Source organism: Lacerta agilis, chromosome 9, assembly GCF_009819535.1.
Source record: "Lacerta agilis isolate rLacAgi1 chromosome 9, rLacAgi1.pri, whole genome shotgun sequence".
NCBI lineage: Eukaryota > Metazoa > Chordata > Lepidosauria > Squamata > Lacertidae > Lacerta > Lacerta agilis.
The window spans coordinates 8991280-9011388 of NC_046320.1; the positions used below are offsets into that span (position 1 = coordinate 8991280).

Sequence of the window (20109 nt, forward strand, 5' to 3'; positions counted from 1 at the left end):
CTGGGCAAACATTTTCTGCAAAAAGCGCTTCCCTCCTAGATAAATGTTCAGCTCAGTCCTAGATAAATGTACTGGATATCTGGCAAGGGGTCTGTTTATTTAACCAAGTCATGCCTAATTTGAAGGGAGCTATCACAATACAGTGCAACCTACATTTTCGTCTGCTTTGAAGCCATTACTGTTAAGTGTTGTTGCTGTTATTATGATAAAATTTCAGGTTTATGAAGCTCACAGAACTTGCATTATGCTTATGTGAATAAGGCTTTGGGGTTTGTTTTTTTGTTTTCGCTATTTTATATTAAACCTTAAATGCAGGGACTAAAACTACATGCAGCATTTTCAAAATAGGCTTTGGTTTTATTTACTTTATTTTACCTTATTGGTGGCTCACAACATAAAAATACAAGATAAAAAACACAAAAATGCGTAATAAAAACAAGAACAAAAACGAAACAATAACCCCCTCCCTGAAACACATTTATAGGGTTTAGCCCTGGTTAAAATTGAAGTATTACTTCTCACACCTTTTATATGAGCCCATTTCCATTGTGCTACAAATATATATTTTGATGTGCTTGGATAATCAATTTCTGCTAGTAAATCCTAATTTAAAATACATACGAGGTAGGGAAAGTGCTCCCCAAAAGCAAAAATCTCTGAATTGCAACCTCCTACTTTTGATTGGTTCAAGCTGACAAGATTTTATTTACTATTAGAGTGGACAGCTTCCTAACCTGGGCATCTTTGTAAAATTAGTTATGTACATACTGCGAATCTGTTGCAAAGAAAAGAGTGGGTTTTTTTTTAAACTCTGATATTCTAATCAGTTATCAACCCAGATAATGCCCTATCACTATCATGGAAAATATTCCTCACAGTTGTCTAGAGGCCATTCAGCAATGAACAGTAGCAGCTTCTCTGAAACATGCCACTAGTGGAGAATTTCAGAAGGTTCGTTGCCTTCAAAGTTTGCCTTGAAAAAGCACCATCAACCAAAGTAACTATATTTATATATATATATACATTTGTTTATTTGTTTCATAAAATTTATACACCGCTTGATTATACAAAAACCTCAAAGCGGTTTACAAAAAAAGATAAAATTATCAATAAAAAAAATTGACAATAATTTAAGGCCAATGCATGCAGAAAATCGTCAACTGCCTCTGCAGTAATTCAATCACAAATCTGCCGGAGTAGAATATGGTGTTTTGGGGTTCTTTCGGGATTTAATACAACATCTATCAAGGCTCATGACCAAAACAGGTTGCTAGAGATCGTAGAGGTTGCGTCGAGCACAAAAATGGTAATTGCGTAAGTATACTGGGAAAATACAATTAAGCAATGCTTAATTTAGCAATCATTGGCATTTAGCAATAAATGCAAAACATAGCTCAACTTTGGTCACCTCCCTTAAGAGAAACAGGCAACGTATCAGACTTTGCTCCTTGGTACATCGAAGACACGACGACACATTTTAACACTGCAGGATGGCAGCAGCAGAGGCATCTTGGCAAACCGATTATTGTTTGTCATTTCTAAGAAGGAATTCATTAAGTTCAACTTTATTAGAAGTGGAAAAACATAATGTTTTATAAATATAAAAATTGCTGACTGTGTGCTCCAGTAACTTGTCAAACAGCTAAATTGTCCTTAAAATTTTAGTTGCTAGAGCACTTAAAATACCTGGGACCAAAACCTGCGTGGATTCAGTCACAAACATTCTGCGCAGCAATAGTGCATTTATATACTTCTCTGCAGAGACGTCAGTGCCCCAGTTTTGAATTTCCCCCCAAGCTATTGTGTGTGCTTTTCCTCAGAAGCCTCCATCTGCAAGAGAAGAGAAACAGAAAGTGCCTCACTTTAAGGGACAAATGGCCATTTCCCAACGTGCATCTCTTTGGCAGAGAGCCTTCTCGGTGTTGGGCCCACCAGATGTCAAGGAAATAAACAACTATCTGACTTTTAGAAGACATCTGAAGGCAGCCCTGTTTAGGGAAGTTTTTAATGTTTGAAGTTTTAATCTGTTTAATATTCTGTTGTGAGCTGCCCAGAGTGGGTGGAAACCCAGCCAATGAGTGAGGAATAAATTTGTTGCTGTTGTTGTTGTTCCTTTAATATTAAACTTGGCCCAATAACCTTGATCATCATACAAAGCATCTATATTCTGCAGTTCAGTGCTCACACTTTCAAGGGACAATGTTACTCAGAGTAGACCCACTGAAATTAAATAGGTCCATTAATTCCAACAGCTCTGCTCTGAATCAAAGTGATAATGCCACCATTTATCTCCATGCACACCCACAGACAGAACGTTAATACCTAGAGACAAAATAAACTTTTGGAGTTTATACAATGAAAGCAGTTGTGATATTATCCCTCACAGACCTGAAATTTGTCGAAAACACGGCAACCTTGCATTTTATAAACCTACTTAGAAATTATTTAAAGCCCTGTGTTCAAAACTGACAACATACTGACCTCTGCTTGGACTTCCATAACTTTCTGGGTCCAACTGTCATGCTGAGCCAGATCTCGCTCTATCTTCTTGCTTGGCAGGAGTGCAATGCTTTTCACCTGGTACCTGTTTGGCAGCAGGTGTGACTGGCGCCTCTTTCGAGGCTTCTTTGACAGGGGTAGCCGGCATTTCGCCGTTGACACTTTCGACGCCGCTGACAGACATCAAGTTCTTACGTTCCTTGGAAGCAGATTTGTGCTCCACCTTTGTGACTCTAAACCTGTTGGGACAAAGCTGAGCTATTAAAGCAACCCAGCATTTTCACTATAAACCCCACTACCGCCTTTAAAATGTAAAAATCCCACCCCTCCGGATGGGCATGTTACCCCCCCCCCAAAAAAAGAGAGGACATGTCTGAGATTTCCCATACGTACGGAAACCCGAAACTGGAGTTTAAATGTAAAGGTGCACTACGATCTTGCACGCCACCGAAACTGCGAATCCACCACAGCACTGAGAATCAAGTCATGGTTTCACCTAAAATGAAGTTATAAACGGGCGCACCTTCCAACAGACAACACTGTAACTTCCCCGTGCCGGGCTCTTCTTGCTTCTTTGGGTTTTTTAGCCGGACTGAACAGGTGCCACCTCTTCTGATTGCAGCGGCTACAGTCACCTGGTCCGGCAACTCCACCAACCGTATGAAAATGGTGGCCTCGGCAAGTGTGTTTCAAGTGAGGGCCTCCGGATGATGAGGGAGACACTGGACTCGTCGGACTGCCTGGCGTAGTCGGACTAGTAGGGCTATATTTAAACAGCAAAAAAAACACAAACGTTACAGGACAGAAACGTAGTTAATAAAACGTAGCTTGCCCCCTCGCTGCTCCTTATATTTGGGGTCCTCCCACAGAACACCTATGCGGTGCCATTCCGCTCTCTTCCTTCAAACCCAACCTTTTCCAAAAATCCTTCCATGTAGCCCTTTAGGTCTTCACCCCTAAAGAAACTAGGGGTGCAATGCAGCTTAGCCTTCAAACAGGAGTCGCAAGGCTATGTGTGTGTTTGGGGTGTTTGTTTGCACCATGAGCCTAGAGGAATTCACAGGAGATACTTAAAATATTGGTTTAGCTGACAACCTGGCCTTGCACACACACACACACACACACACCCCTCCACGCTTCATGTGGACTGCATTCGTATCTTGGAAGTCAAACAGAATCCGTTCCAGAAGTCCATTCGACTTCCAAAACATCCGGAAACCAAGGCACAGCTTCCGATTGGCTGCAGGAACCTCCTGCAGCCAATCGGAAGCCAGGTCGGACGTTCGGGTTCCAAAAAAATGTTTGCAAAGTGGAACACTCACTTCCGGGTTTGCGGCGTTTGGGAGCCTAAACGTTCGACTCGCAAGGCGTTCAACTCCGAGCTACGACTGTATTTGCTTTTTATAAGTGTCACTTGTACACATTCATCACCTGTATGGTAACAATTTAAAAATCTCTATTTAAAGAGGATGCCAACCATGGAGGGCGCGTGCTATCACAAGCACAAGGAATATGGCATAATTAAAAATTATTTAACTAGCTGGTTACAATATTTTCAAATTAATCAGAGATTTAATCAAGATAAAAAAATTGGATTTGACAAAGAAAAATCAAAATTAGAAGAAATATTATGGGACAAGAAAAAAGATTATATAAAAAAAAATATCATATACTGCTAAAATGGGAGACAGAAGATGAACAAGTTAAGGAAGTTATGATAAAATGGGGGCAAGATTTGGGAAAACCAATTATATTTGAAAATTGGGAAAATCTATGGAGGAGGGATAGCCACCTGACACCAAATTATGATATAAAAGAAAATATCTTAAAGATGCAATACAGGTGGCATCTGACGCCAGTGAAGCTAGCCAAAATGTACAAGAATACAAATAATCAATGTTGGCGCTGTAAAAAGGAAATAGGTGCGTACATCCATATCTGGTGGCATTGTAACGAAATTAAAGTGTTTTGGGAAATGGTGTATAAAGAACTCAAGAAAATGATCAAATATTCATTTAAGAAAAAAGTGGAGATGTTTCTCTTAGGTATGATGGACAGGGATATCAAAGCAAAAGATAGGCTTATAATTATGTACGTGACCGTTTCAGCAAGGTTATTAATAGCTAAAAATTGGAAATCGCAAAGGGTACCAGACAAAGAGGACTGACATTTTAAAATGTTGACATATTACAATTTGGCATCTAAATATGAGGAGTTAAAAGGGATAAGTGAGATAGAGAGAGAGGAGAATTGGAAATCATTTAAAGAGTATATGCAATTGTATGTTGAGAAGGCCGACCTCTTGGCAGAATGTTAAAGACCCAAATAATCGACGTAAAGGAATACGATGGATACAAGGGACAAAAGAGCATGTAGATAGAGGAAAGATTGATACTAATGCAGTAATGGGGAGGTTGAGAAGTAACAGGGGGGAGGGGGGAGGGAAATCAGGGAGGGTGGGGTAAGGGCAGGGAATGTAATTGTGATACAGGATTTATGTTTTGTTTATCTAAGTTATGTTGGTTTATGTAATTTTTATGTATTCATTTGAAAACGTAAATCTGGAATTTAAATAAAGTTTATTTATAAATTTTTTAAAAAACAAGCACAAGTCAATCCACAGCTGGCTTCTCAACAAACTTGCAATGCCAGTTTCTCCTGAGCGAGACCCTGGAGGGAAAATGGTTTGAACAGTGAGTCTGCTTCCAGATCAACTCTCCCCCATCAAATGTTTGTGTCTGTACACAGCCTAAGTTCAAGTATGTGTAACCAGACATATTCTTTCACCTTACCTATGCTCTCTCCTGCTCTGTTGGATGTTTAAATTGTTAAAGTTCACCAGAGAACTTACCTTAACTCTGTGAGGCACCATATGCATTGATGATGCAATTTTAAGTCCATGCATATATGCGAGCATATTTATTATCTCACATGGACAGGATTTTTGTAAAAACATGCCACTATCTGTAACTTAATGTAACATGCACCCAACTTTTAAAGACACATACACAAAGCTTGAAGAAATTCACTATTACAGTACAATCTGTCTGAGAAAGCCTGTGTTTGCAAACTTCAAACAAACCGCCTTCTGCAACAACCTCCAAAACCATTAGCATGTAGTCTCCACTGAATGTGGAGCATAAAATGAAAAAAAAAGGTTTTACCTTTCAGGATCTGCCACCATGGCCTTCAGAACATCAGCATTCGCTGCAGGAATTACATAAATAAGAAATACTTAACATTTTGGGGTTGATCTCTTTGAACACGGCTGGCCTAACTTGGACATTACGCAAAATTATTGCAATAACAAGCGACAAATAACTTTAGTTCTACTCCTGACCCCAAAGCAGTTTGAAGCCTTGGGGAAATATCTCTTTGGCATATATGAATGAAAAAGTGTATATGATGCGTGCTGTGAATTAAAAGCCCTAAATTAAAAGCCTTCATTACTTAAAAAACAAACAAGCAAACATTGGTGCTTGTTCAAAAGGGTAAATCTGGGACAGGGAACCTTTCACAGAATCATAGAATCGGAAGGGTCATCTAGTCCAACCCCCTGCAATGCAGGAATCGTTTTCCTAATGTGGGGCTTGAACCCGTGACCCTGAGATTAAGAGTCTCGTGCTCTACCAACTGAGCTATCCCAGGCTTCTTGGCTCAAGGGCTGCATTTCATTGTCGCTAATCTTCCAAAGGCTGCATATTGGTGGTGAGCAGAGTCAATTCAACAATTCAACAAGTGGGAGGGGTCTCTTTCCCCCCCCCCGCCCCCACCATTCCTCCTCTCTCTCATTTACACATACATCTTGAAGCAATTTCGATTGACAAAAGCATTGGAGAGAAAAAAAACGATTGCCAGGGGGTGGTGATCTTTGTGGATCTAGCAGCATATGGTGTGGGGTGGTTGATAAATATTCCTTCCCTCTGGCTGCAGATACATGCCTAACTGATGCCTCCAATTGAAGCCAAAGGAAGCTTAATAAAAATGAGCCTAAATGCTGCAGATGAGAGGCACAGTGAGGAGGGGAGGCTGTGGGCCAGAGGTTCCTCATGATCTGCACATTCGTATTTTTTAAAAAGCCGTATCACATACCTTCATTTTTCATAATGTAGTCAACTATTTTCCCCACGGTGTCACCATTATCATTCGTACTTTCGTTCAGCTCTGGAAAGAGAAGGAAAGATTTGGCTTGTGGGCTGGATAAATAAATGGCTGGAGATGTAAAGTATCTGGTAAAGTTAAAGCTATGGCGGCTGGGGTGGGGAGGAATAAAAAAATTGAAATAATGCCATGTTTTCCTCCTTATCAAACTTTATTTTGCTGCTTTATCATAAGATGCACTGCTTTTTACCATTTTACCATTTGACATATTTATGAAATTTACTCAGAGTGAAAGGTAAGACTACTTTTACTGCCATAAAAATAAAATGTATGCACATCACTTATTTTAATAACTGAAGTCTTGTTTTTCCAGTGTGGTGGATATGGCCTGTTTTTGTGGACAATTCTGTGAAGTTCAGGTGTAATGTTTATCAGTTCTGGCCTTGGATCATGCTCAGCAATACAGTAGTATATCGGAAGTCTAATGGAACCCGTTCCGATAGTCCGTTCGACTTGCGAAACGTTCGGAAAACAAGGCACGGCTTCTGATTGGTTTCCGATTGAGCAGGCGCGCCGGAAACAAGAGCAGAAGCCGCACCAGACGTTTGGTTTCCAAAAAAAAAGTTCGAAAACCAGAACACTCACTTCCGGTTTTTGATCGTTCAGGAGCCGGAACGTTCGACTCCCAAGGCGTTCGGGAGCAGAGGTACGACTGTAATACCTTTAGCCGGGAAATAGTTATGGTAAATTAGTAAACTACACAGGTATCCTATTATGAAAATCACAGGCCCTGGGGCCAGAACCTTGCTAACCTGCTGAATGATCTGGCTCTGGTCATCAGGGAAATAAATAAATCAACTGCAAGGTTAAGCACAGTTTTGCAGGTTTCCAAGGTCCACCTGAACACAGCTTGCTGACTACCAGTGGTATATAGACCATAGTTTGAGAGCCTCTGATCCAAACACTATTTTAAAAAATGGGGTTAATGCTTGCTGTTCCTTATTCCCATATTGGCACAGACACCAGTCTTTTCAATCATTGTCGCCTACCTATCTTCTCACCAAACTGCTCCTCCTCTTGCTCAGATTCTGTTGTACAGCGATATCCTTTTTTCTTTAGCATATGGCAGATGAAAACCCCCAGGAGTCCCATGAGGAAAAAGACAGGAATCAGGAAATATGCAATATATTCTGGGTGCTGCCCATTTCCTGACGATCCACTTTCAGGTTTATTTGCAACATCACCTGCGCTACGGCTTGCCAAGGTACGAGGGCCCCCTATGGAAACAAGGGGGGAGAAAGACTACAAAATTAGTGAGATTTGTACAGCAATGCTGATAGTTTATGCTTTCTACAGCGCTTCCCAGTCCAGAAACTAAATGGTCCCCAAAAGCAAATCAGTTTGGTTGTAGCTGGATACTGTAGCCAAGTATGTATTTCATTTTGATGGCAAGTAAAATTGAATTCTATAATGCAATTGTTTAAATTACTTTAATTTAGCTGTTCTGCTTAAGTATAATTATAGAGTTAACAACATAATTATAAATTTGATTTATCCACTGCATTGCATTATTATGTGTTACAATTTATCGTTATTTTTATGCCTTAAAAGAACAAATTCATCAACAAGAAGTGGGCCTTGCTCGTGGAAATATATAATCAAACTTATTGACTCAATTCATACAATCACACCATACTACTTAGACGTGATGTTAAAAATGGCCAGCAACGGTTTGCAACTCTATATGACAACCAGCACCAGAAAACCTTGAAAAAACCATTGTCACAGCCATGCCTCCATCTCCAAAGGCACCATGGAAACAGGAGTGAAATTAAGAAAACCAAGTGCTGAGAAGAGTTGAAATGAAAGCAGAAAAACAGCTGTAAATCAGCTTGCTTATTCCAAATGCTAAAAAAAGAAGGAAAACTGAGCCTGTATAAAGTCTCTGAGTGCTTCAGAAATGCCCAATGTAGTATGCAATATTTCAAGTTATACCAGACTATCTTTGCACACAAAGAGAAAATGTGACATTTTAAGTAAAACTGGAATAGTTCACACCTTCTTTGAATTCTTCACTTACTCTAGAAGGAAGCTAAGCTGTTGCCCTTTCTACTTTACACCGCCACTTAATTTCTAACACCCTAATATTTTAATCATGCCTTCCTTACAAAACTACAGTACCAGCAGAGACGCTTATTTACACAGAGCTTCTAATGGTAAAGCCCAAGCAATATTTATATATTCCCAATTTTTGAAAAAAAAAACTGCAAATGTGACTTCCCACTGAACATCCAGCATTGCTTCCGATGTTTGGGATAGATCAAACGTGGACAGAAATTCATAGCTGTGGTTTGCCTTCATCTGCAATGTGCAAATTATGAGAGCTGCCAGAGTCCACACTCTAGACAAAACTGTGGTTTCGATGTGGTTTCCATTCCACCCCCCTTGGGTTCCTCTCTCCTCTTCCCTAATACCCCATACATCCTGGAGATTCATATACCCCATCAGATATACCTAGGGTGCAGAAGAGGTGCAACAAAACAAATGTTTACCGTATTTTTCGCTCCATAAGACGCACTTTTTTCCTCCTAAAAAGTAAGGGGAAATATCTGTGCATCTCATGGAGCGAATGGTGGTCCCTGGAGCTGAATTGCCCAGGGGGCAAAAGAGGATCATGCTTTTTAATTTTACAAAGAGAAAGGGGGGTGTTGAAAGGACCCCGCTCAGCAGCTGATCAGCAAGAGATCGGGAGAGAGATAAGAGTCCCCAGCTCCCTTTCAGCCACACCCTCTTGCCCCGCCCTCCTTTGTTGAATGTGCTGCAGAGGGAGGTTGTTTGTTTCCCCAGTGACATGTGACTGGCTGATTAGATTATCTGTCTGGAAACTGTAGAAAAGGCTCCCTTTCCTTTAGAAGCTGCAGAAATGTGAGTTGAACCCCATAAAAAGGGGGCTTTTCCTCTTTGCTTTTCCCCCTTTGCAAAAGGAGCTTTGCTTTTCCCCCTTTGCAAAAAAAAGCTGCAAAACTTTTAGCTGATCCTCAAACAAACAGGGTTTTTCCTTTGCAAAAAAAACTGCAAAATTTTAGCTGATCCTCAAAAAACCAGGGCTTTTCCCTTTGCAAAAAAAAAAAGCTGCAAAACTTTTAGCTGATCCTCAAAAAAACAGGGTTTTTCCCTTTGCAAAAAAAGTTGCTAAACTTTTAGCTGATCCTCAAAAAACCAGGGCTTTTCCCTTTGCAAAAAAGTTGCTAAACTTTTAGCTGATCCTCAAAAAAGCAGGGCTTTTAGAGGAGGAAAACCAGGGGAAAAATTTTTCCCTGAGTTTCCTCCTCTGAAAACGAGGTGCGCCCTATGGTCCGGTGCGCCCTATGGAGCGAAAAATGCGGTATACTGAAGGGTAGCCAAGAGGAGACGGTTCTCTTGAATTGACTATAATTGCAAAAATGAGACTTTCTGCAGCACCAAGTATCTTTATTTTTCCATTAAAATATGAAGAAACTGCTCTCGGAGACCTAAGTTTAGACTTGTGATTTAAGTCAGCCAGATTTTTATGCTGCTAACCCACAAGTCTGTCTGTGCAAGCTGGCTAAAGCTAGCTCCTTCTATCAGGAGGAAGTTCCACTCAAAGTAAAGGCACAAGGCTTCCTGCTTTTTAATAGCAGGAATGGTGTCATTTCATCTTCCTAATCTAGGCAAAAGGAAGCTGGCAGAGAAACAAAAAGGAAGCTGGCAGAGAAACAAACAAGAAGAAATGTTTTCCCCAGGGTGAGAAAAAATGATCCTGATAAGCTCATAAGTTCTGTCACAAAAGCAACAAGAGCGAATAGACTAGATATATGTTCGCGTTTTACTTTAAGGCAGTCAGTAGATTAAACAGTTTTCCGCTGATTCACTAACCACCTTCGTAGTTTGATCCTGCCAGGTACTGTTTCTCCAACATGTCACCCATGCAGTGGCAAAGCAGAACCCTCCAGCTAGCAGGACTGAACCCTCTGCTCATCAGCTGTTGAGCAGAGGGTTCAATCCTGCTAGCCCTGCTCCTTCTGTACTTCCCTGTGGGGGACAAGCAATGCCTCTCCTTACCACCACCACCAGATGGTGGACAGGAGAGTGGTCTTAACTACCTGAAGAAGCTGGCCCACAGGGTGGGTGAAGATAATAATCTGACCCACTGGACAATAGGAGTTCATCACTCCTGCCTAATGGACTAGATCTGAATACTAGATAATCTCCCAGTTTCCCCGGAACAATTGCCCTTCTGTAATTCACAGCTGACTTCATTTTACTTGTATTTTTGACTCATCAAATGCCCAGCCTTTGCATGCGCTCTGCGGCAGTTGGTGCTTACAAAAACTGAAGCGGTTTGCTGAGTGGCCTCTATGCTCCTATCAATTTACAAATTTTAACTTTCGGTGTTTACTGGCATTTTTTATTTATATATTTTCTTTTGTGCTTCAAATTTAACCAAATCGATTGAAATCATGCATAAGCAGTATTGAGAAACCCGAGAGGGATTAAAAAAAAAGATAAATCAAAGTTGGTCCAATAGTGTGTGGTTAGGAGGACCAATTTTTTTAATTATTTTTTTTTTAAAAAAAAAAAGAGTATGTTTACCGAGTTTCAAATTCACCAAAGCTCATCAGGATGGATGAAAAATATTGGGACATGAAAGAGCTCTCGCTTCCTTTTTGAATTTTCAAGTCGACCCTGATAAATACAGCTTTTGGACAAAGATAGTTGATGAAACTGATCTTGTCTTTACTAACAGAACAGCAAAATGTAAGGCGTATCACGATGCTTCTGTTCCTGCTGAATTCGCTATTCGGCGCTCAGCAAAGCTGATCTTTCTCTTCCAAAAAACAACAACCAAGATTCACTAAACACCAGACAGAAACAAAAGCTGCATCGTGGCTTCTTTTTAAAAAAACACAGCTGATAACCCTGGAGGAGAGGGAGTTATGTGAGTATAAATAGAGTAAGTAGTGGCCTATTTTACGGGTTGCTAGTAAGTATTACCAAGTTAACATAAGGTATTAAGTACATGCCAAGAAAACTATGACTACATCTGACGTAACACTAGTAATACATGATGGGGGAAGAGGCCTGGGGGGGATGAAATGGGGGGGCTGTTTTTTCTGAACCTTCACATCTCTAGACAGGAGAGGGAAGTGAATGAACATGCAGCTAAACTGGTCAACTAGTAAGAAACAAAATAAAAAATAAAATAAAAAATCCTTCCAGTAGCACCTTAAAGGTAAAGGTACCCCTGACCGTTAGGTCCAGTCGTGTCCGACTCTGGGGTTGCGGCGCTCATCTCGCTCTATAGGCCAAGGGAGCCGGCGTTTGTCCGCAGATAGCTTCCGGGTCATGTGGCCAGCATGACAAAGCTGCTTCTGGCGAACCAGAGCAGCGCACGGAAACGCCGTTTACCTTCCCGCTGGAGCGGTCCCTATTTATCTACTTGCACTTTGATGTGCTTTTGAACTGCTAGGTGGGCAGGAGCTGGGACCGAGCAACGGGAGTTCACCCCGTGGCAGGGATTTGAACCGCTTGATCAGCAAGCCCTAGACTCTGTGGTTTAACCCACAGCGCCACCTGGGTCCCTTAGAGACCAACTAAGTTTGTTCTTGGTATGAGCTTTCGTGTGCATGCACACTTCTTCAGATACACTGAAACGGAAGTCACCAGACCCTTAAATATAGTGAGGGAGTGGGGAGGGGTATTACTCAGAAGGGTGGTGGGAATGGGTGATCAGCTGATAGGTGTGGAAAACATGTAGATGACTGTTAACTACTGCAATTATTACAGGGTCTTACAGGGAAAGCCCTCTTACACCAGCAACTTCCTATGTGGTACCCCTCCAGAATCCGTTTTGGAACGAACTTCCGGAACGGATTAAGTTTGAGAACCAAGGTACCACTGTAATCCACAACCACCAAAGGGCACCAGGATGACAATGGCTGGCGTACACAGTCTGTTGGTGTGGATACTGGCCTATATCAAACTAGGCAAGAGAATTTTTGAGAGCAATTTTCCTAAAAGCCAAAGTGTTCAATCTAGTACTGTAGAATCAAAACAGTCAAGCTTGGATTCTGGAACTTTAAACTGCAGGTGATGGAATTATTATTTAAAAACAAAACAAAACAAACTTTGCAATTTTAAAAAACCATCTCCACACCAGGTAAAGCTACATTCCAGCAAATGATACATTCATCTACCCTAGTGCCAAGATTTGCGGAAATCAGTCTGCTGTTTAGAGAAAACAAACCTTAGAACTTATTTAGATTTCCCTTCTCACACAAACATAAGGCAACCGTAAAATCACAAATCTCTTTTAAGTTCATATTGCATCCTTTAGCTAGCCCAATAGGGATTAAGTAATACATCTGCATGGTTAGTTAGGGATCAGGAAGTGATGGCCAAGAAAAGAAAAGCTGTAACGTGAGTCTCAAAAGGTAATAGTAATCAAGTTATCCATACTTGACTTCACTGTTAAAATGGGCCATCCTCCCTTATCTAGCTACCCATTCAAATTCTCTTCTGTCCTTTGCCTCCACAGAAATGTGCTGCTTGCTCCTGCTGTCTCAACTTATTCTCTCCCTGTTAGCTGTTCTCTCCTTGCAATGTAGCTTCTACCATTCACAGAAACCACTAGCCATTTCCTCACTGATAAATCCAAGGGTTTCTGCAGCGTATGGCCTCTCCTCCTCCTTCCTGACCTCTGCGCTGCCTTTGACAATCCACCAAAGTTATCACTCTTTGTTCCCTTAGGTCTTCATGATACTATCCTCCATTAGTATTATTTCTGTGCTATCAATTCTTTTAATGCTGCCACAAGTGAAAAGGCCAAGCCTGTTTTTCTTCCCCTCCACTCGTTCCAGCTGCCAGGTCACGACGCTTCTCCCTTTTTTTGGCTCTTCCTCCCAAGAAGTTTTTAGTGAAGGCTCAATCTCGACTACAGCAACCTTTTCATCTTGGGCTTTCTTTTGTCTCGCCTCTGCCCTCTGAATTCTATTCAAAATTGAGCTACCATCACCCTCAGCCACCACTCCACCCACAATTGTTCTACATAAGCACCTGCACTAATACCCTGTTCACTCCCAGATCCAGCACAACTAGCACCCCATTTATAGTTTCACGGTTCTTCATAGTTTCCATTGCCCTGATTATCTCTTTGCTTTTATATCCTGATACATCCCTGCCCAGAAAGTCTCCCAGCAACTGAAGTAAATGTGCACTCACCCTGTTTACCCCACCTACCATCTCCATCACCTTCCTTGGTTCTTTTCCCTCGGTAAATTTTTAAATTTGTAAGCTCCTCAGGGCAGGGACCTGTCATCATATAGTTTGTAAAGCACCATGCCCAACGGGTGATCAAAAGGATCCCTTCCTCTGACATAAGAAAACTTCCACTGGAAGGAGAGAACTTTTGGATCCAACCCATTGCTCTCCCCCCCCCCCAAAAAACCCCTGTAATTATTTAAAGGTTTTTAAACAACACAATTCAAACCCAACACATTTACAATGTGATTTAAAAGGTGATGTACATACAAACATGGAAGATATTTTCCTGTTACGATGATCACCACACAACACAATCCACAGGTAAATTCACATTCACACCCACCCACATTCTCACATGATGTGGTACAGAGAGGCGAGGATCCACACAATCATCCATATAGTTTATAAAAGGGGACCAGACCTTATCAAGCCTGTCCTAATAAACCCATTGATGACAATATATTAGAACCATCAACTTATAAACATGCATGAAATTTCAGGTGAACAAAGCAAGCTAATAGGCATAACGTATGACTAGACTTGCCCACTAAAAAACCCCTCAAATCAGCTTTTTGTAGAATTACAATGTAGAGCGCTGAATCATAAATTGACACCTATTTTCTGGCATGTGACCCATTAATAAACTTGCAAATCAAGCTGTTCCTAATTTTCCACCCACGTCCTCTTATTATTGAAAGAAAGCCTCCATTTTTTTAAAAAAAAATTGTTATTGTTTGCCAATAGATTTTTTTTTAAAAAAAAATGGATAGTTTCCCATCTTAAAACATCCTGTTCCAACATAGTACATAAATCTGTCATGTGCATGCAACAGTTTTATGGGACCAAAACATAAATTCTCCATGACGAGGATTCTTTACAAAAATTTCAATGCAACGACGGAGCTATTAACAAATGAAAAAAGAATGCGCCACACATTTCTCTCCCCAAAAGCTGTTGAGATGCACTCCTTTGGAACCAAGTACCTAATGAACAAAAATTTAATTAATGTGCATACTGTACTGTAGATTAATACAAAATGTGGACATAGAAGGACAACAAGTTCCTATTTAAACATGTGTCAGTTTCAGCAGCCATATGCATAACATACTAAGTGTGGGCCAATCATTTATTGCTTTATTTAAATCCTGCTCTTCTTTCAAACGTATGTAACAAAATTCCGGTTACAACAACAAAAAGAGCACGTTATGAAATATATCAACCCTGCAGAATATCATTAGATCAAACTATGCCAAGAAAACCTAAGAGCAAAGCTGAAGGCTGCAAAAGACAGCAGCATTTTTCAGCACTTCATTCTTAAATATAATAAAGGAGTAGAAAATTGAAATGAACCTGAGGATCACACACTGGCCTGTTAGACATTACTGATGTTCACTTTCAAAGGGCAAAACTCTATTTTGACACCGAGCAAAGCAGTCAGTGGGACGCGGGTGGCGCTGTGGTCTAAACCACAGAGCCTAGGGCTTGCCGATCAGAGGGTTGGCGGTTCGAATCCCCGCAACGGGGTGAGCTCCCGTTGCTCGGTCCCTGGTCCTGCCCACCTAGCATTTCGAAAGCACGTCAAAGGGCAAGTAGATAAATAGGTACCGCTCCGGCGGGAAGGTAAATGGCGTTTCCATGCGCTGCTCTTGTTTGCCAGATGCGGCTTAGTCATGTTGGCCACATGACCCGGAAGCTGCACGCCGGCTCCCTTGGCCAGTAAAGCAGGATGAGTGCCGCAACCCCAGTAGTCTGCGACTGGACCTAATGGTCAGGGGTCCCTTTACCTTAAAGCACTCAGTATGTATGGTAGCTCCATGTTTATCTCAGGAAACAAGGCCTGGCTCCTCCCCACCCGCAGTTACCGTTTCTCATTCAACCTCACCTGTCCCACAAATATTTCTAATTCATGGTTAGGAGAACCAGAGAGGGTAGGCCCAATTAGAAACGCTATCCTTCTTGCTATAACTATAAGCGCCACACTTTTTTATTCCAATCAACTTTCATTAGAATGGAGAATGGAAACGGAATCATTTTCCTGATAGTCGTTCCAAGAACCCTAAACACCATCCTGGAATAAAAAAAAAGGTAAAGGAATATGTGTATTTTCCTGAAACATACAGATTCAGTCCAAGGGCTTGTCTAGTCACTTTCCACTTTCCCAGGAAAACCTGCTGTTTGCCACCACATCAGAACAAACAGCAATAGCTTTTTCTGCAGTGTTCAAAATTAGCCGGGCGCAGGGATGTTTTGTGAGTGGCATGGGTCCAATTGCAACCATGTGGAGATTTCTGGATGCCAGGTTGGCGACTGACATCTCTGGCTGGCTGGCCAGCCCCTCCAGCTTTCTTAGGCAGGTAAGCAGAAGAGCTTATTTATTTCATTTATATCCCCTATATACAGTCCTTTTTTCCAGGGGGTACTCAGGGGTACACAGTACCAGCACCTCTCTTTTTGTTGTCAAAAAGTGTGGCACTGTAACAACTTCATGGCGAGTACTGGCACCTATTTTACTAGGGGGGAAAGCACTGCATATATACATGATTCACACCTTCCTCAGTTAATCCGTACAACAACCCTGTGAGGTAAAATAAGAGACTGTGACAGATCCAAGGTCACCCAGTGAGCTTCTTGCCTAAATGGGGATTTGAACCCTGATCTCCCAGGTTTGAGGCCAGCACTCTAACCACTACACCACACTGGCTTCCTAGAGTACTTCTGCTACAGTGCAAATATATAAATTAATTAGGTAAATATACATGGGGAAAGCCAAATGTGACTTAGAGAAAGATCTAAAATATTTTCATTGAAATAATTTTCATTGTAAATTTGTTTTATTCTGGATTGTTTTGTTTGATGTGTTGCAAACTGCTTTGAGATTTTTTTTCCTTTAAAATATTAAGTGGTATAGAAAATATTAATAATATGACTATATAGCCGAAAAAGGCAAGGAGCTATCAGCATAACTGAGGGAGCCCAAGTCACTGCAGAAATAGAAATAGTTTCAGAAAAAAACCCTAAATTGGGAGGAAACCAAACGATGACTGAGCATGCTCACAATGTCAAGTGTCTGTTGGGAGGACTAAAAATAGGAAAAACTGGGTTTGGGGGAGAAATATAATGCATTGCCCTGAAAAAAGACCAGGCTGGCAGGCAAACTTCAAACTGCAACCTTTTGTGGCAGATCAGATCCCTCATACACAACCATCTAATCAATGGATTGTAGAATTGGAAGAGACCACGAGGGTCATCTACTCAAAACTCCCTGTAACGCAGGAATCTTCTGCACAATGTGGGGCTCGAACCCATGACCCGACTGAGCTATTAGATGAAGCTGCCTTTTCAGTGATATACATTTGAAACTGTAGCAGACTTTAAAAAAGAAACCTTAGTCAAAATATATGTGCCGGGTACATGCATACATAAAACATAAGCTCCTTCTTTTAAAGTACAGGAAATGTCTTCGTGTCAATACAGTCATACAAGATACCCACAAGAAAAGCATGAGCACCAATTTAATCACTTTTTAACCATCTGTGCGATCCCTGACCACATCAGTCCACAGAAAAAGTTTTGCAGATTTCCAATAACAGCTTCCAATGTAACTCAGCCAATGAACAGTTTCATTTTCACCTTCCAAAACCCAACACAGTTTCAGCCCATAAGTAGGCTCCAAAGAAGGAGCAGCTGTACATGAGACAATTTAATAGTGTTTGGGTTTAAATGCAAGTACTCCAAGGCCAGATTTCCTTATTCCAAAAACCAGTGTTGTGTCTAAGATCCAGAATAGGGAATTAGCAGATTGCAAGAGAGAGAGAGAGAGAGAGAGAGAGAGAGACTGACTACCCTTGATTTTCAGCAACATAGTACACTATCAGCAAATCACAAAAAGTATTCGCTAAATTAACCCATCCCAAAAAAACCCAATTAACCAAAGAATGTAACCGTTTTAATCTTCCATAACACAACACCAATGAGTCACAGTTCTATGATCCATTGCTGTTATAGGAAGGGATGACAGTTATGAAAGCAGACAGACTCCAGCCATCGTGACTTAGTATCCTGTAAAATAGAGAACTTGAAAAGGTGATAGAGGGCAGAAATGAATTAAAAATACTAAAGGAGGGACACACTAATGGCTACTTTTTACTTTATATTAACAGAGTATCTGCCACCATTTACCAACCCAATTCTGCAGCTGCTTCACTGAACTATCTTTCCATCACAGCTCCACATACAAATATATTGAAAAACATAATAAAATTTACAACTATTAACTACACTTCAAAGTACGTTCACAAAGGTGGTTAACACATAAAATTAAGCAGCTATGTAATTTCTTTTTAGTTATCTTGAACATGAACTCCAACAGTAGCTGAGTGGGGCAAAATTAAGTGGACTGAACTTTTGACTGAGGAAAAGTAAACGGTGGTATTGCAAAAAAATATAAAATAATAAATCCTGTACGTTAAGGAATCAGCATGCAATCTGAGTGACAGCCTTCCCAAATGCAACAATCTGAAACGTCTGTTTCATTGCACTCAATTGGAACTTCCTGGCATACAGAAAAAATGCATACATGTGGTACAGTTGGAGAGAATTGATCTACACATAATTTACACTCTAGTATTCCTACAAATAAGTGCCTCCCATGGAGGAATCTTGTAACTTGGGCTCACAGTGACATCTGGCACTATTTTCACTGTAAACCTGGTAATAAGATGAGGATAACTGAAATTATTCAGAAGTAATTACACAGCGAGAAACAGCGGAAGGATTGCAATAGGGGGCTGGGGAAAGAAGACACCAATGTGCTATTTCTGGATGAATAATTTCTTTGGAACAAAGATTTAGGTGAAGCCAGTGATTGGTTGCAAAAAAAAGAATGAAAAATGCAACGACCTGTGAGGCAGAGTCTACTATCAATTTTGCGGATTGTTCTGTAAATATTGCCTCGACCCCTTTTTATGAGGTGAGGCAGAGTCGACCAGTCTCAAAGAGAGCGCAAGAACAGCTGTGGTTATCTGAAGAAAGCCTAGCGGCTCTCTGCACATGCCCTGAAGCACAGTTTCACAGCTAAGCTGGCTGGGAGTCAAAAGAGCCTCTGGAAATGAACTTGAACTCAGGATAGGACTGCTTAGCGGCAGAAGCCAGATGTTGCCCTTTTGCACAGCGGAGGTAGTAACAAGCCCAATCCTTGGAGATCATGTATTTACTTTCCGGTTGAGGAAGAACCATTTAGGGGAAAGAAATTAAAAAAAAAACCCTATAAAGAAAAAGACTGAACTAGAATCGGACGTGCAATTTAAAACACACACACACAACTGCCCCATTGCTGTGGGTTTCACAGCAGCCTGACATACAGCAGCTGAGATACAGCTAAGGGATAAGCTTCTGCTTGCTAATCTGGCAGCAAAAGCTTACCGGTAGTTTCTGCATAACAGGATGGCCTAGTTGGGAAAATTAAAAACAAAAAAAAAGGTGGCGCCAACCTTAAACAAGGAGTGAGAGAGAAAAGCAAGTGAGCGGGGCTGGAGGGAAGGAGGGAGGGCTTCAAAAGTCAGGTGGGAGTGAAAATAAAAAATAAATCAACAGCAAGTTTGGAAGTGCTGGAAAAAAAAGCAGCTGAATAACGGAGATTCACAGGGGAAAGAGAGACAGAGAGAGAGAGAGAGAAGCCCCCACGATGGAGGGCAAAGGATAACTGCACCCCAGTGTTTCCCCTCCCCATCACAAAATGCAAAAAAAAAAAAAAAAAGTCCGTGCCCAGAAGGAAGAAGCCTTTTCCGCACCCACCGGGAGCCGAGCGATTGCCCGCCTGGGCGGACGTGGCTTGGAAGAAAGCAGCCGGGTAGGCGGGCGTCGCGGCCGGTCCTTGAGGAGGCATCCCTGGGCGAAGAGACCACCCGCGTCCCGGGACACTTGGGCGCCTGGGCTGCTGGGGCGTCTGCGGCGCGCGCAGAAAATCTTCCCTAGTCCGCCCGGGCGCGGCTCTGGCGTCGAGGCTCCGCCCACCTCTTCTCCATTCCTCCGGGGGGGGAGAGAGAGAGAGCGACTGAGCATGCGCGGTGACGGCGCCGCTCTTCGGCAAGACTGAGGGGAAGGCGGAGTTTCACTGTGGAAAAGGCAGCTGGGGTCGAGCAGCCTCGGTCGTGCGCTGTCCAGTCAGGCCCTCTCTCGCCACGAGGCTGCAAAGTCCTTTACTTTACTCGAGCTAGGAGAGCAGCA

The 20109-nt window shown here is 41.6% G+C and overlaps 1 protein-coding gene across 1 annotated transcript; it reads right to left on the bottom strand.

Moving 5' to 3' along the window:
• Nucleotides 1–1549: 1549 nt before the first annotated feature.
• Nucleotides 1550–19878, bottom strand: RELL1 (RELT like 1). The gene is made up of 7 exons (XM_033160664.1): nucleotides 19678–19878; nucleotides 7650–7877; nucleotides 6592–6663; nucleotides 5664–5706; nucleotides 3023–3262; nucleotides 2482–2738; nucleotides 1550–1830 (listed from the first exon to the last, which is right to left on the bottom strand). The coding sequence occupies exons 1-6, from the start codon at nucleotides 19766–19768 to the stop codon at nucleotides 2519–2521; spliced, it is 894 nt and encodes a 297-aa protein (XP_033016555.1). The 5' UTR covers nucleotides 19769–19878; the 3' UTR covers nucleotides 1550–1830; nucleotides 2482–2518.
• Between the last annotated feature and the right edge of the window lie 231 nt (nucleotides 19879–20109).